Genomic DNA, 15,035 nt, shown 5'->3' with positions numbered 1-15,035 from the left:
AAACTTGCAAACTTTGTGTTCTGTTTGTTTGTTAAAAAATGCAATGTCACAGACCACCTGCTGCAATGCAAGCTGAGCCCTGCCACATGCACAATGGAGGACCTCCTTGCAGCAACACCAGAAGCACTCCAAGTGGCCAGACACTGGTCAAAGGACATTTAATCAATTACCAAACTTGCAAACTTTGTGTTTTGTTTGTTTGTAAAAAAAATGCAATGTCACAGACCACCTGCTGCAATGCAAGCTGAGCCCTGCCACATGCACAATGGAGGACCTCCTTGCAGCAACACCAGAGGCACTCCAAGTGGCCAGCTACTGGTCAAAGGACATTTAATCCACTACCAAGCTTGCAAACTTTGTGTTCTGTTTGTTTGTTTTGTTAAAAAAATGCAATGCAACTGTTTGGTCTGCACGATAAATAAACACTCTGCCTTGAGCAGCATAGCCTAAGCCAGTTGGGGGCGCGCGTGCGCACTACGACAGTCTCGCGCAGGCTGTGTGTGTACTAAATAACGGCCGGCGCTCGCGCCGCTCCCTTTGTCTTCGCCCCGAGGACCAGCCAATCAGGTGAGAGCAAACACTTCCTCGCGCTCCCTCCCTTTGCCCAATAGTTCACAAAGGTGGGCGGGGCCTGTTCTTTGGAACGGTCGGAGAGGGGAAAAAAAGGGGGAGGAGCGTTCCTCTAAGGATGGGCGTGGCCTGGAGGGCGGCAGTCTATATAAAGCGAGGCGCGGCGGCGTGGCCAGCCTCAGTCGCGGCTGGGGAAGCGAAGAGAGAGGTTGTGCTCCTTTTTTTCTCTGCTTGTTGAGAGTTTGGGCGTGTTTGTGACTGTTTGTGAGGGGTTTTCCCGGGTTTTATGCTCCTCCTTTTGGCTCTGAAATTTTAATTTCCACTCTCCCAACGAGGATTAACGAATACCCGAGGGTGCGAGGCTTCCAGGCCGGAGGGCAGGCCATGGAGGAAGAGAAGTACCTGCCAGAGCTGCTGGCCGAGAAGGACTCCCTGGACCCTTCCTTCACCCACGCCTTGAGGCTGGTCAACCAAGGTGGGTTTCAGCCCCTGGAGGGGGACGCCTTTGTCTTGCTATATCTGCTGCCTCTGCCTCTTTGGGTTCTGTGTTTTGTTTCCTGGATCCCTGTGTTGATTAGAAGTGGGTAGGTCTCAAGCAAAGGAAGCAAATTTCAGTCCCAATTCAGTCAATTATTAGGACAATGTTTCTCAACCTTCCTAATACAATTCCTTATGTTGTGGGGACCGCCAACCATAAAATTATTTTCGTTGCTACTTCATAACTGTAATTTTGCTACTGTTATGGAGCTGTGGTTAGACCACACCTGAAATATTGTGTCCAATTGTGGGGCCCCCAATTCAAGAGAGATGTTGACAAGCTGGAATGTGTCCAGAGGAGGGTGACTAAAATGATCAAGGGTCTGGAGAACAAGCCCTATGAGGAGCGGCTTAAGGAGCTGGGCATGTTTAGCCTGAAGAAGAGAAGGCTGAGAGGAGATATGATAGCCATGTATAAATATGTGAGAGGAAGCCACAGGGAGGAGGAGGGAGCAAGCTTGTTTTCTGCTTCCCTGGAGACTAGGACCCAGTGGCTTCAAACTACAAGAAAGGAGATTCCATCTGAACATAAGGAAGACTTTCCTGACTGAGCCGTTCAACAGTGGAACTCTCTGCCCCGGAGTGTGGTGGAGGCTCCTTCTTTGGAAGCTTTTAAGCAGAGGCTGGATGGTGATTTGAATGCAAGATTCCTGCTTCTTGGCAGGGGGTTGGACTGGATGGCCCAGGAGGTCTCTTCCAACTCCTTGGTTCTATGACTATGATAATGTAAATATCAGATAATCAAATATATTTTCATTCACTGGATCCAATTTGGCACAAATCTCCAATATGCCCACATTTGAATACTGATGAGGTGAGGTGGGGTGGGATTCATTCTTTTCATTTCAGAGTAGTAGTTGCTAGGATTTATAGTTCACCTACAATGAAAGAGCATTGTGAACTCCACCAAGGTTGGAATTGAAGCAAACTTGCCACACAGAACTCCCATGACTAACAGGAAATACGGGGAAGGTTTGGTGGGCATTGGCCTTGAGTTTGAGAGTTGTAGTTCACCTATACTTGGCACACAGAACTCCCATGACTAACAGGAAATACTGGAAAGGTTTGGTGGGCATTGGCCTTGAGTTTGAGAGTTGTAGTTCACCTATACTTGACACACAGAACTCCCATGACTAACAGGAAATACTGGAAGGGTTTGGTGGGCATTGGCCTTGAGTTTGGGAGTTGTAGTTCACCTATACTTGGCACACAGAACTCCCATGACTAACAGGAAATACTGGAAGGGTTTGGTGGGCATTGGCCTTGAGTTTGGGAGTTGTAGTTCTTCTGTACTTGCCACACAGAACTCCCATGACTAACAGGAAATATTGGAAGGGTTTAGTGGGCATTGGCCTTGAGTTTGGGAGTTGTAGTTCACCTATACTTGGCACACAGAACTCCCATGATTAACAGGAAATACTGGAAAGGTTTGGTGGGCAATGACCTTCAGTTTGGGAGTTGTAGTTCACCAACATCCAGAGAGCACTATGGACTCAAACAATGTTTGATCTGGACCAAACCTGGCATGAATACTCAACATGTCCAAATGTGAAAACTGGTGGAGTTTCGGGGAAATAGACCTTGACATTTGGGAGTTTCTTGGATTTATAGTTAACTTACAATACTCAGTATGTCCAAATGTGAAACATAGAATTTATTTATTTATTTCACTTTTACCCTGCCCTTCTCAACCCCCGAGGGGAGACTCAGGGCGGCTTAGAATCAAAGAGTTGGAAGAGACCTCAGTACAACCCCCTGCCAAAAATCAGGAATATTGCATTCAAATCACCCCTGACAGATGGCCATCCAGCCTCTGTTTAAAAGCTTCCAAAGAGGAGCCTCCACCGCACTTCGATGCAGAGAGTTCCACTGCTGAATGGCTCTCACAGTCAGGAAGTTCTTCCTCATGTTCGGATAGAATCTCCTTTCTTGTAATTTGAAGCCATTGTTCTGCGTCCTAGTCTCCAGGGAAGCAGAAAACAAGCTTGCTCCCTCCTCCCTGTGGCTTCCTCTCACGTATTTATACATGGCTATCATATCTCCTCAGCCTTCTCTTCTTCAGGCTAAACATGCCCAGCTCCTTAAGCTGCTCCTCATAGGGCTTGTTTTACAGACCCTTGATCATTTTAGTCACCCTCCTCTGGACACATTCCAGCTTGTCAATATCTCACTGGTGAACACAGGTGGTGTTTGGGGAAAACAGTTCTGGACACAATCAAAGAGCATTCTGAACCCCACCAACGATAGAATTGGGTCAAACTTCCCACACAGAACCCCCATGACCAATAGAAAATACTGTTTTCTGATGGTCTTTGGCAACCCCTCTGACATTCCCTCGCACCCCTCCCCCCTTCCAGGGGTCCCAAACCCCATGTTGAAAAACACTGTGTAAAGGTTATAGGCCAGCATAAAAAAGAAAGACAGGCAGAGAAAACAATACAAAAACAGTAGGGTATGTAAAGCAAAGTGGTATAAAACAAAGGGTGTGTAAACAAAGTGGTATTAAACAATTCATATTTAATATTAGGTTTCTTTAGATCTTAAGAAAAAGGCAACGTTCCGTTCTATTCAGCCATCTGTTAGGGTCAGCATAAAAGGAGACAACAAAGTGGCGCATAACCATAGGTTAGGTAAAGCAAGGTAATATAAACAACAATGAACAAATACAACATCCGACTGTATTTAGTAATAGTTTTTGGGTAACTGGTACACTGAACTTAATATTAATAATTAACATCTGTCTGCTGCAAAAGGCCGCCCTACTTGGATTTGTGTGCATTATCTGCTGATACATCACACAGTCCTAGACACTTGGAAAGTGTCTGATGTGTGATCAAATACAACAGCCAACATAATGATCTTGTTTGCTTTGTACTAATCTTGTGTATCAAATAATCATCATCTTTATTTGAGAGTTGGAGTGGCTAACTGATGGGCATGGGCAAACTTGGGCCCTCCAGGTGTTTTGGACTTCAACTCCTACAATTCCTAACCGACTAATGGCCGTTAGGAATTGTGGGAGTTGAAGTCCAAAACACCTGGAGGGACCAAATTTAACTATGCCAGGGCTAACACCACAAAAGGGAGGAATTCATTACCAACAAATAAATACATGCACACATAACTTAATAAAACATGTGGAAAAAAACTCAACAACAGTTGAATAATTTAAAAATCATAATTAAATAAAAGCACTTCACATAGTATTTAATGTATTTGGTACATTACTTTTTATCTGGAACTCTGTGAGTAAATAATTGAATGCTGCCAGGATTGGAAAACAATGAGTTAAGTACTGTTTACTATTACTCATGATTCTGATGTTTAAACAGTGAGTTTTGAACATTGCAGCAAATTGCGAATAAGAAATAAATAATAAGTTCCACATGTGGAGGCTTGTAGCTAACACATCAGAGCAATTACAACCAGGTGACAGATGGAGGGCACATCAACTCTTTAGAACAAATGCAGTTGATATCACTTGTAAGTGCTATGATTCAAGGCAGTGGAATGACAAGGGTTGTAGTATTGCATGCCAAAGAATGCTAGTTTCTCACCAAACTGCCACCCCCAGGAATCCATAGTATTGGGCCATGGCAGCTAAATTGGTATTAAACTGCATTAATTTTAAAGTGTACATGTAACCTAGGGTACTGTAGAGTACTGTCTCATCTAAATGAAATAAATTGTAGGGCATTTCCTAACCCATATACATTTCATTGTGATGCAGAATATATAGATGTCATTTTAAAATGCTTCATAAAGTACACATATGAAAGCGTGCCTCTATGAAATATCAAAATACACAAAACAGAACAGCAGGCATACAGTGGAGTTTAAAATTCACCATTCAAACTGGGCATTGAGTTCCAGTTTAGTAAGTTATAAGTCATACATTGGGCTCCCTGGTGGTGCAGCGGGTTAAACCACTGAGCTGCTGAACTTGCTGACCAAAAGGTAGGCGGTTTGAAACCAGGGAGCGGTGTGAGCTACGGTTAGGTCCAGCTTCTTCCAACCGAGCAGTTTGAAAATATGCAAATTTGAGTAGATCAATAGGTACTGCTTCTGTGGGAAGGTAATGGTGCTCAATGCAGTCATGGATAACACTGGTTCTTCGGCTTAGAATGGAGATGAGCTCCACCTCCCAGAGTCAGACACGACTAGACTTGATGTCAGGGGAAACCTTTACTTTAAGTCATATATTAGTATGAAAGAAAACAAGGTATTGTCTGAAACCATATGGTGTATAAAGCAAGGTGGTATAAAAACAATGGGCAAATTCAATGCTACAATATAAGTTTTAATAGATCTCAAGAAAAATGGGCAATGTCCCTTCTAGTTTCATTCAGTCCTGTTATGGTGCTATATCAGCATAAAATAAGAGAGGTAGGTGAAATAAGGTGTCACTATAGGAAATATAAAGCAAGGTGGCATAGAAAAATGAACCAAAAAAGCCCATATAATTGAGTCGGCACACCCCATGAAACCATAGGGTACACGAAACAAGGTGGCATTGAAAACAATGAACAAATAATTAAATAGTAGTAGCAAAAAGTAAGGTGTAGCAAACAACCTAAGCTCAAGGTTTGTATCTAATGTACAGCCTCATATGTTTCACATGCTTACCTGAACGCTTGTAAAATGATTTTATTGATCTACTTATTATAATCTAAACAAGATTTACAGGTATTATCCACAACTAGACTAGTAGTATAAAAACAAGGGCAAAATAAAATTCATACTTCATATTAGCTGAAAGTGAGTTGCAAGGATTCATTATTATCATTGTTTCCTGTTTTGTCAGTACTGTCAGCCACTGTTAGATCAGGGGAGAAGGGGTTAATAGTCTTACAATCATAGACCAGCATAAGAAAAAAAGCAGGTGAATTAAGGTGGCACATGAAACCATAAGGTACATAAAGCAAGGTGGCAACAAACAATGAATGAATAAAATGTGTATTTAATTATAACAAAAAGCATGTTGTAACATTCTTAAGATTACAGTTTGTATTCAACATCCAGCCCCATGGCTACCTGAATAGTTTTTAAAGAATAGTTTATTTTCATTATCTTTCCCTGATTACTTTAATAATTGGCACCATAGCGAGACCAGGGAAAGAGTGAGTAGAATGAATCAAGCGCTTTGGGGACTAGCGTGGAGGATTTGTTGGGGACTAGTGTGGAGGATTTGTTTTATTTCTGTTTTCTGGATCTCTTTTTTTTTTGTTAGGATTGAGCAAAGACTTAGTTGAATTCCATCTGCTAGGATCATAGGCCAGCATAAAAGACATATGGCACATGGAAATAGGTGACATCAAATACAGGTTATCCAAAACGATTGGGAGCAGAAGTGCTCTGTATTTTGGAATTATTGCATATCTAATGCAAGCATTCTACTTCTGAGGTAGAATCCATGTCTGAACAGAAAATGCTTTGTAGGCACCTTATACACATAGCCTGTAAGTAAATGTTAATAATTTTTGTGTGTGAAGCAAATGTTTGTACCTTGAACCACTAGAAAGCAAAGGCATTGCCATCTCAGCCAACCACATAGACCATTTACGTTTTTAAAGTATTTTGAATTTTGGAATTCCAGATAAGTGATGCTCAACATGCCATTGGTTAGAGTGGTAGACCAGAATAAAAGAAGGCAATGTTTTACTATAAGGTACATAAACCAAGTTGTCATGAAATAGTACGAACACACTAAGTTTACATTTAATAATTACCTTCATAATCAAACAATAAGACACAACAGTATGCAAGCCCAAAGTTAGGTTTGTAATCTCCAGACCATGTGCCTCAAAAGGCTACCTGACTACTTCTAAAATGATTCTCCTGTCATTTTGTATTGATTTATCAAAATATCAGTTGCAATCATAAATTGAACCAAGGATTGTTACAACAAAGCAACATATTTTTTCGGGTGGGAGGCAACTTTTTCTAGATAATTCCGCTCCCTGTTTCCCAAAAAAATTTGGGGTGATGAAGAAACACTTCAGAGTCCTTTTTTAACACTTTGGAGTCCTTTTTTAAAAAACTAGTGCCACGTCATCTTTGAAGCAACTCCTCCAGCAGCACAACAGGGAGCTTCCTTCTCAGTAAATCTGCATGAGGTTGATACTCTTCATGAATATCAGCTTGCATTTCTTTTAAAAATAGATTTTTAAGTGGATATTCTGGGTGGAGCTAGTGCTTTGTGTTCATTGCTATGGTCTTATAACATCTCCATAAGGTAAGTCTGTCAGTAGTCTCAATATCAGTAATGTTGGTGTCTTTCCTCACCTGGCAATCTGTGGGGCTTTTCCATCTCTTGCTTTTGAACCCATGGTCTGGGCTAAACACTTGGTATTTGCAGTTGGATTTGCTGAGAATGGGCGTGAGGGTCAGTGTGCCTCTGTTTCTGCATACCATCTATTGAAGACAAAAGGAGAGAAGAAGGAGGTGTTTTCTGTATGTCTTTGAGGAGACCTCTGGCTACTTATAGTAGGTATGAAGATGACTGAGTTTGGTTTTCTTCGTTATTCTCCATAGGTAAATGCAGGGTGTGAACTGGCTATTCCACTATTTCAAATATTGGCGTATGCTGTTAAAACACAAGGCTCTATAATATTTCAGTTGTTCTGAAAGGTGTTGGTGGGGGGGGGGGGAGTGGGGAGGAGAGGAGGTAAAAAAAGAGATGTGTCCTTACACAACCACATGGAACATGTCATTTTAGTTGAAGGGCATTGGGGATTTTTTGACTGGGGAGTAATTGCACACCTTCCTTCAGTGCCTCCCTTAACTTTCAAGTGGGCAATTTGATTGTGATGTGAGGGATAGTTCCTATTAGTAGGAAGACAGTGCAAATTTCCCAAGGGGAGGGGAAGTTTGAGAGATTTTTTTCTTCCAAGTGTTAAAGAAGAGGGAATCTTCTGAAATTGAGGTCAAGGGGGAGGGGACATCTTTGCATGTTGTAAAGGTTTTATCAGGAAATCCAACACTGAATTGCCTGCATGGCTGGCTGATTGTGATACCTTGGCTTACTTCTGGTTCAGTGTACATAATGCATTTTATGCACAAAATGACAAAATTAAAAAATATTGAGCAAATTGATCTTCAGACCGTGCATGTAAAGTAAGTGAAACAAAGTGATTTTGTGTTTAGACTTGAGTCCTATCTCCAAGATAATGCATTGCATACATATATTGCAAATAGAGGTATTTTGGTCCCAAGCCTTTTACAATAAGGGATACTCAACCTGTATAAGTGCAAGAAAGTGGAGGATAGGGAAGTTGCCTTATTCTGAATCTGTGTATTTCTCTATCTGGCTCAGTAATGTTGATACTGACAGGCAAGAGCTCTCTAGGGTTTCAGGGGTTAAACTGGAAACATCTTTTATTTACAGCATGTCCTATACTACAGTTTATTCTGCTTGTGGGCCGAGTAAGTTCCTTTTTTGACAGTAGACAGGAAGAACAAGGGGAATAATAGAACATGGTTAAGGTCTTTTAGAAGGAGGACCTCTGTACAGGTTATTTATTCCCATGGGTAGGGGGATGCCCTCGATAAATAGATGGAAGCAGGGCAAGGGACAGGCATGGGCACTTGCCTCTATATGGCAGGGAAGATTAAAGTTAATGTTTTTGTTGAAGTGAGGAAAACAAATTATGCAGTTCAAATTACTACCGTAATCTCTGTGTTAGATTCTCTTCTTACAGAATTCAGTTTCTCTTGGAAGTCCTGCAGGGAATTGGGAAGAGGGAAGGCAGCATGGCTAAGAAGGCCAACTCTTACCCCCATCCACTGTACAGGAAACAAGTTATAGCAGTGATTCTGAATTTAGCTCCCACAATTTCTGACAGCTGGTAAATTGGTTGGGATTTTTGGGAGTTGAAATCCAAAACACCTAGATGACCAGAGGCTGAGAACCACTCAGAGTTAAAGTATTGATCTCTATGGGAGTCGTGTGACTATCCAGCACAATTGATGTGTTAGGGAGCTCCTTCTGCCTTCTCCTCTGAAAGGGGTTTTTCTGCTATTCTCTGAAGTGTTTTGGTATCTTCTACTCTAGCTTTAGATGCAGGGGTTGATAGATAGCAAACGGAGCACCTTAAATGGATGAGTAAGCCAGATTAGAGAGGAGGGAGAACTGTAATCTGTCATGCAAACAAGCATGAAGATGCATCTGGTGATGTCACCTTCGTGTCCCTGGAAATCTGGTGTGTGTCTGGAACAGGCTGGGCAAACTGATGAAAACAGAGACCTACATACTTTCCTCCCTTTGGTAGCCTCATCAGGTGTTTCTGTTTTGGATGCTTTTGATCCTACCTCTGCGTACAGAATACCTCGTGGTGGGAATCGAATGACAGATGGTCTTGTTATTTCTCTGGTTCTGGTCAGTCATGCAGTGGGGAACTGGTTGGATAGCTGTCGCATTTCATTCCCAGTGGAATGAAACACTAATATTCCCAGTGGGATGAAACACCATTTTTTCGTAATATTGGAAAACACACCTGCTGCCCCAGAGCTATTTAAAATACATTCTCTGGGTTGAAAGCAATCTCCTTTCTATGTCCCACTTCTAGGGATCTTCAGACCATCAGCTGTAAAAAAAAAAGTTTCTAAGGGTAGAAGAAACATTTAAAACTGTAGTACTGAATTGCTGAACTGGTTGATTGTTTATTTCCAGCATCAGTGCTGAAACTACCTCACTTGTTCTTGGTTGGCTGAATCAGCTTTGTACTCTCAAAAGTATTATTTCTGTATTTAAAATACGTGTGTGGGTGTGTGTGGAGGGCCTCGTTTTCCCAGTTCACTTTTTAAATTAGCCTTCAAATTGTTTGTTACTTTGAAGCTTCATGTTACCACTTGGCACCATTTTCATGGAAGAAGTGTGATGGATGGATGCCTGCTTACCTGCTGAGTTGTAAAGATAGTTGTTGTGAAGAGCTAGGAACTACAATGGCAGATGGAAGTGACAGTAAATAATAGGCATTGTAGCACCTGTTGGAATTTGAAGTGGTTCTTGATTATTGCTAGAGTACACCATATCCCAACTATTTCAACAAACTGATAGCAATTAATAGAGGGTAGCCACTGAAAAATTGAATGATATAAAACACATTTTACAAACACGTGATTTTTAATATTTTATTTTATATGGAAATTTAATTAATGAATATTATTTTTCAGTATTGTGTATGAAAAACAACATCCCTTGCAATTTTCCTGCTCACAAATATGGGCTACTTCCACAGCATTTTCCATGGCCTTCTGCAAGGTTTCAGGTTGAATGATCCTCTTAATTGCTTGAATTATTTGTGGTTTATTTACCTTAAGCCGTTATTTCAGGTAGCCCCACATAAAGAAGCTTGTTTTTGTCAGACCAGATGGATGTGGAGGACAAACAAATTCAGCGTTTTTTTGAAATTATTTGTTCATTGAACATTTCTTGCAGGAGGTCCATTGTTGCCCCGGCAGTAGCTCAGTTCTTTTGGAACCATACCTCCTGATTATCTTTGATTGCTGAGTGTAAACTTTTGGCAAGCATTGCTCTATACAGGGCCCTGGTGATTCTTTCTGGTTGGGTAGAGAAAGATGGATCCCTAAGGACACTCTTGTACAGTTTCCACTGCTGTGTCAGTGCGCTTAGGATCTCTTCCTGGAAGATGGATGACTGATTCAGTTATTTCAAATCAGCTGATGTTATAGCTAGGAGATACTCTGACATTAAATTTAGCCGGTCTTTTCTCAGAGTTAGAAGAATTGATCTTTCACTGGGATAGAAAAAAAACGACTGAGTTTTAATTGTTGCTGGTCATCAAGCATCCATTTTAATTTCCAAGGGATGCTCTATAACCTATAAAAATAAAGAAGATTGAAAATGAAAAGGCTACAACTGTTTCAAGCCCTTCTGTTTTTCAATGACCACCCTGTATAATAGTTTCTATTTTAAAAGAAGACTGGTGTTTTACAGTGATCCCTCCACTGCCACCAACTGTGAGGGCTTCACTAAACTCACCTCAGCCACCAAATATGGAAACGTCCTCCTGTCCCATTGCTGTGATTATTGACTCCTGTCCCATTGCTGTGGCCACTTCACAGATGCCCTTGTTGCTCCTGTGTGACTTGTTATTCTTTTTGTATCCCCATAGACATTTCCACCTTGTATTAACTGCTGCCGTCACAGACACTGTATTTAAATTCAAACTTTCCTCTGGGGAGCAGCTACTCCAACCCCAGCCAGAACCCAACAGGTCACTCAGAGGACCTGTGGAACAATCTCTGATCTTGACAAAGTCTCATAACCCTCCCCTTTAATTCCTATTCTTGACAGATTACACTCATCTCTGACCAACTGTCATTTACCAGCCTTTGCAAAATCTCCAGATTCCATCAATCCCCAGTCACTCTCAACACTGCATACTCTGATCCCTCTCTGACAAGATCCATATCTTGTCATATGACTTTACATTACATATATTGCCATAATATATCAAATGTAACAACATTCTTCCCAGTTCTATTGCATCACAGATTCCAAAAATGTTTCATCACTACAACTACGACTTTAGTAGCTGACAATATTTGGTCAATGCAAGAGACCATGCAGCCATGCTCCAGAGTGTTTGAGTGGGAGTTAAGGGACACTAGGCTTGTTAGCAGAATGAGGGTTGTTGAAATCTTTACTTCAGGCACACTGTTTCCGAAAACACTTGAGCACCAGTGGGCAGTGATAATTTATTCTGATGGCTCACAAAACCGAACATTTGCATTTTTCCTGACACCTCTGAGTAGAAACTGTCAAACATTCCCGGAACAGCATTGCCTTCCAAGTGACAAGTGTGTGCATGCAGGAGATCAATCTATCTAGGAGATGCTTGTGATAGACAACCAGTTATTTTAAGACCTGTAATCTTTGTCTGATACTTGAATATAGTTTAGAAAAGTAGTCTGACTAATATTTGGAGATTTGCCATTGAATGCTAGTGCTGGGGAATAACAGTGGGAAAGTGTTACTTTGCCTGGTTTGACTATTTCACAGAATCATTTGACTAAGCAGTGTTGTGTTGGATATTTTTCAAAAATGATTTACTAGGCGTTTGTGTTAGTGATGCTAGTCAGTCCAGTCATGAGAAAGTGTAGTGATCCATAGTCCTTTAGTTATGCTTGAATGCAAGATTGCAACAAAAGAAACTAAAAGAATTAGAAGCTCATGTCATTCAGTTATAGCTGTTTTGGAATTTTAAAATGTAATTTTGGGTTTCCCTTCGGGCATTGAATGTTTGCCTTTTATGTTTGGAATCTGCCCTGAGTCCCTTTGGGGAGATAGAGCAGAACATAAAGATTATTATTATTATTATTATTATTATTATTGTGAGAGTCAGAAACTCCTGACTCAACAGTTAGTCTGGTTTTATAAACCAAATTTCTACTGAAAATTCACAAAATTTAGTGAGTCTTGGATATCAGTGAGGACTTTGGTTCTAGTTCTATGAAAATCGAACCTCTCTCTAAACAAGATTTTAGGGTACTGTTCCATTATCTGGAAGGAGGCCACCAGGGGGTGCTAGAGAAAGATTGTCATTTTATTGAGGTGGAGGGTGAGTTGAAGGAAGTAAACTATTTTTCCTTGTTTTCCTGTTTTTCCCCTCCACCCATGCCCCCATCTTGGAAACAACCTTTACAATATGGGAAGTGGGGGGGGGGGGCATAACCAGCAAAAATAGGGAAAATGGGTTTTCTCCTTCAACTCCCCCCCCCCACCACCACCACCACCAATAAACTGGATTATCCTTCTCTCTCTAGTGCCCCCTAATGGCCTACGCCGAGATAATGGAACAGTACCGATTTTAGTAACATTTAGTGACTAGTTCATACAAATTGTGAACTAGAACTCTTTAAGAGACACAATTTAAATTTGTACCGAACCTTGGAAACCCATTGAATGAGCCTGGGCAAATCCCATTTCTTTCAGCCTTAGAGTAAAGTAGTGGCAGACCTCCATTGTAGAAATCTTGCAAGAAAACTGTAGTATAGGGTAACAATGTCAGTGTTGAATGGAAGGCGCACAGCCACAGCAACAATGAAATTATAGCTTGTTGCTTCAGGATGGATTGTTTTGCATAACATGCAGTTTATCTCAACCAGTCCTATGAGAAAAGAAGGTAGTAAGTGTAGATGACTTTAAACTTTTTTTGAATTTTTGTAAGTTGGTGGTTCTGTGTGTGGGGGTAGGTGCAACTAAATAATGTGAATGCTAGTTTTGCATTACAAAACTTAAGTTATCCTGTTTGGGTAATTAAAATCAAAATGGTTTATTGATGCAGACATGGATTTCAACATGTAAGCTTTTGGAGAAGGTGACATGTATGTGCAGCTCTGTTAAAAATCTCAGAATAAAGCTCATGTCTTCAGAGGGGCATAGAGTGTGGAGAGCTTTGTAATATTGAACTAAATTCATCTGTCTAGGCATCTGCAAGAGCAATTTTGCTGTGATGAATTACTAAGAATTTCACCTAGATGTACTGAGACAAAGCAGTATAGCTACAAATGTACTGCCTCAATTAAAAGGCAGGCTTATGTAACCTTTAAAACTGCCTGCCTGTGAGCTGACCCTTAGTGAATCTTTCAGATTTAAGAGTGTGAAGCGGCTTCTGGATGAACAGAAATGACAAGCAGTCTGGGTGTACGGGGTTTTGGAAGGAAGAGGGTGAGATCTTGTTAAATTCTACTCAGTGCCAAATGTTTATTTGGTCTGTATGTTGTTGTTTGCTCAGTTCATACATTGAGATACTGGGATGGGGGGGGGGGGGCTGCCCTTTTCAAAAGGGGTATATATAACCCCTTCCCAGAAGTATCAACTTTTCAACTTCAGTTCATGGTTCCTCAGGTGGTGATCTCAATTATGGCTGCATTTCAAGAGCTATGAAATAATTTGTGGATCTTGAGTTTAATAATAATTATAATCTCATCACTGCATGGTGCTCTATATTGACATGACCTGGTAATAGGCATGTAGAACTTTTTCTTTTTTACAACAGAACAATGGACTATGGATTAAGTTAGATGCCAAGTAGTGGTATCAGGACTGAGCAATTACTTTGGAACCTGTGAAGTATAAACTACGATTCACTGAGCTATTACAAGCTCTGAGTGTAAATTAGGGGCTAGTAGCTTGAGCATTTGACTAGGGCTCAGGATTTGAATCGCTTGCTCTGCCATGGAACCCCACTGGTTGACCTTGGGGAATTCAGTCTTTTAGCCTCTGAGAAAGGCAAAGTTCTGAATAAGTATATTGCCAAGAAAGTTCCCATGTCATAGTGTTTCTGTAAGTTTATTTAAAGCATTTATATGAAGGGGACTCGGGGTGGAGTGCAAGCATTCAATTCTGGAACATAAAACAAACTATAAATATACACAAACATTAAAATTGGTTGCATCCACTTTAAAATCAATTGTTAAAAACCATTTCCAAACAACCATACTGGAACCAGTCAGTGGGGTAGGGTTTCCTATTATTACCTTATTGCACTGTAACAGATGATTGGTCCCACAGCCAAGTTTAAGAAGCAGGTCTGAGTGGAAGGCTTTCCTTTCATAGTAAGGCAACTGTTATCAAGTACCTGCTCTCTACTGCAGGGAATCCTCACCCTCGCTGAAGGTGGTCTACTACACATTCCCACTGTTTTTCAGCTGCCGTTTGAAGCTGCCTGAATTGTAGCTAGCCATAGGGAATACATTATCACTGCTGATGAGACTGTGTTGGCTCTGACCATATAAACACTGAGGGGCTTGGGTACTATGTTTTAGTGAATTTGTGTTCTGTATTTCCATCACTGGATGTTGGATTGAATTTTATATACCAAGTTTATTTTTTTATCTCATCAGCTCCAAGTAGAAGCTTTCTAGATTCCACCCCCCCCCCCCAAAATAATAAATAAACC

At 41.0% G+C, this 15,035-nt stretch overlaps 1 protein-coding gene across 2 annotated transcripts in view; it reads left to right on the top strand.

Moving 5' to 3' along the window:
* Positions 1–732: 732 nt before the first annotated feature.
* KHDRBS3 (KH RNA binding domain containing, signal transduction associated 3) overlaps positions 733–15,035 on the top strand; it is a 110,269-nt gene continuing 95,966 nt past the window's right edge. For both annotated transcript variants that reach the window (XM_060775907.2, XM_060775906.2), the window contains exon 1: positions 733–1,045. In XM_060775907.2, coding sequence (XP_060631890.1) covers positions 955–1,045 — 91 coding nt within the window. In that variant the 5' untranslated portion in view covers positions 733–954. The remainder of the gene's footprint in view (positions 1,046–15,035) is intronic.

The sequence above is a fragment of the Anolis sagrei genome, chromosome 4, assembly GCF_037176765.1.
Source record: "Anolis sagrei isolate rAnoSag1 chromosome 4, rAnoSag1.mat, whole genome shotgun sequence".
In the NCBI taxonomy this organism is placed as follows: domain Eukaryota; kingdom Metazoa; phylum Chordata; class Lepidosauria; order Squamata; family Dactyloidae; genus Anolis; species Anolis sagrei.
This window is presented reverse-complemented; position numbering and strand designations above follow the sequence as displayed.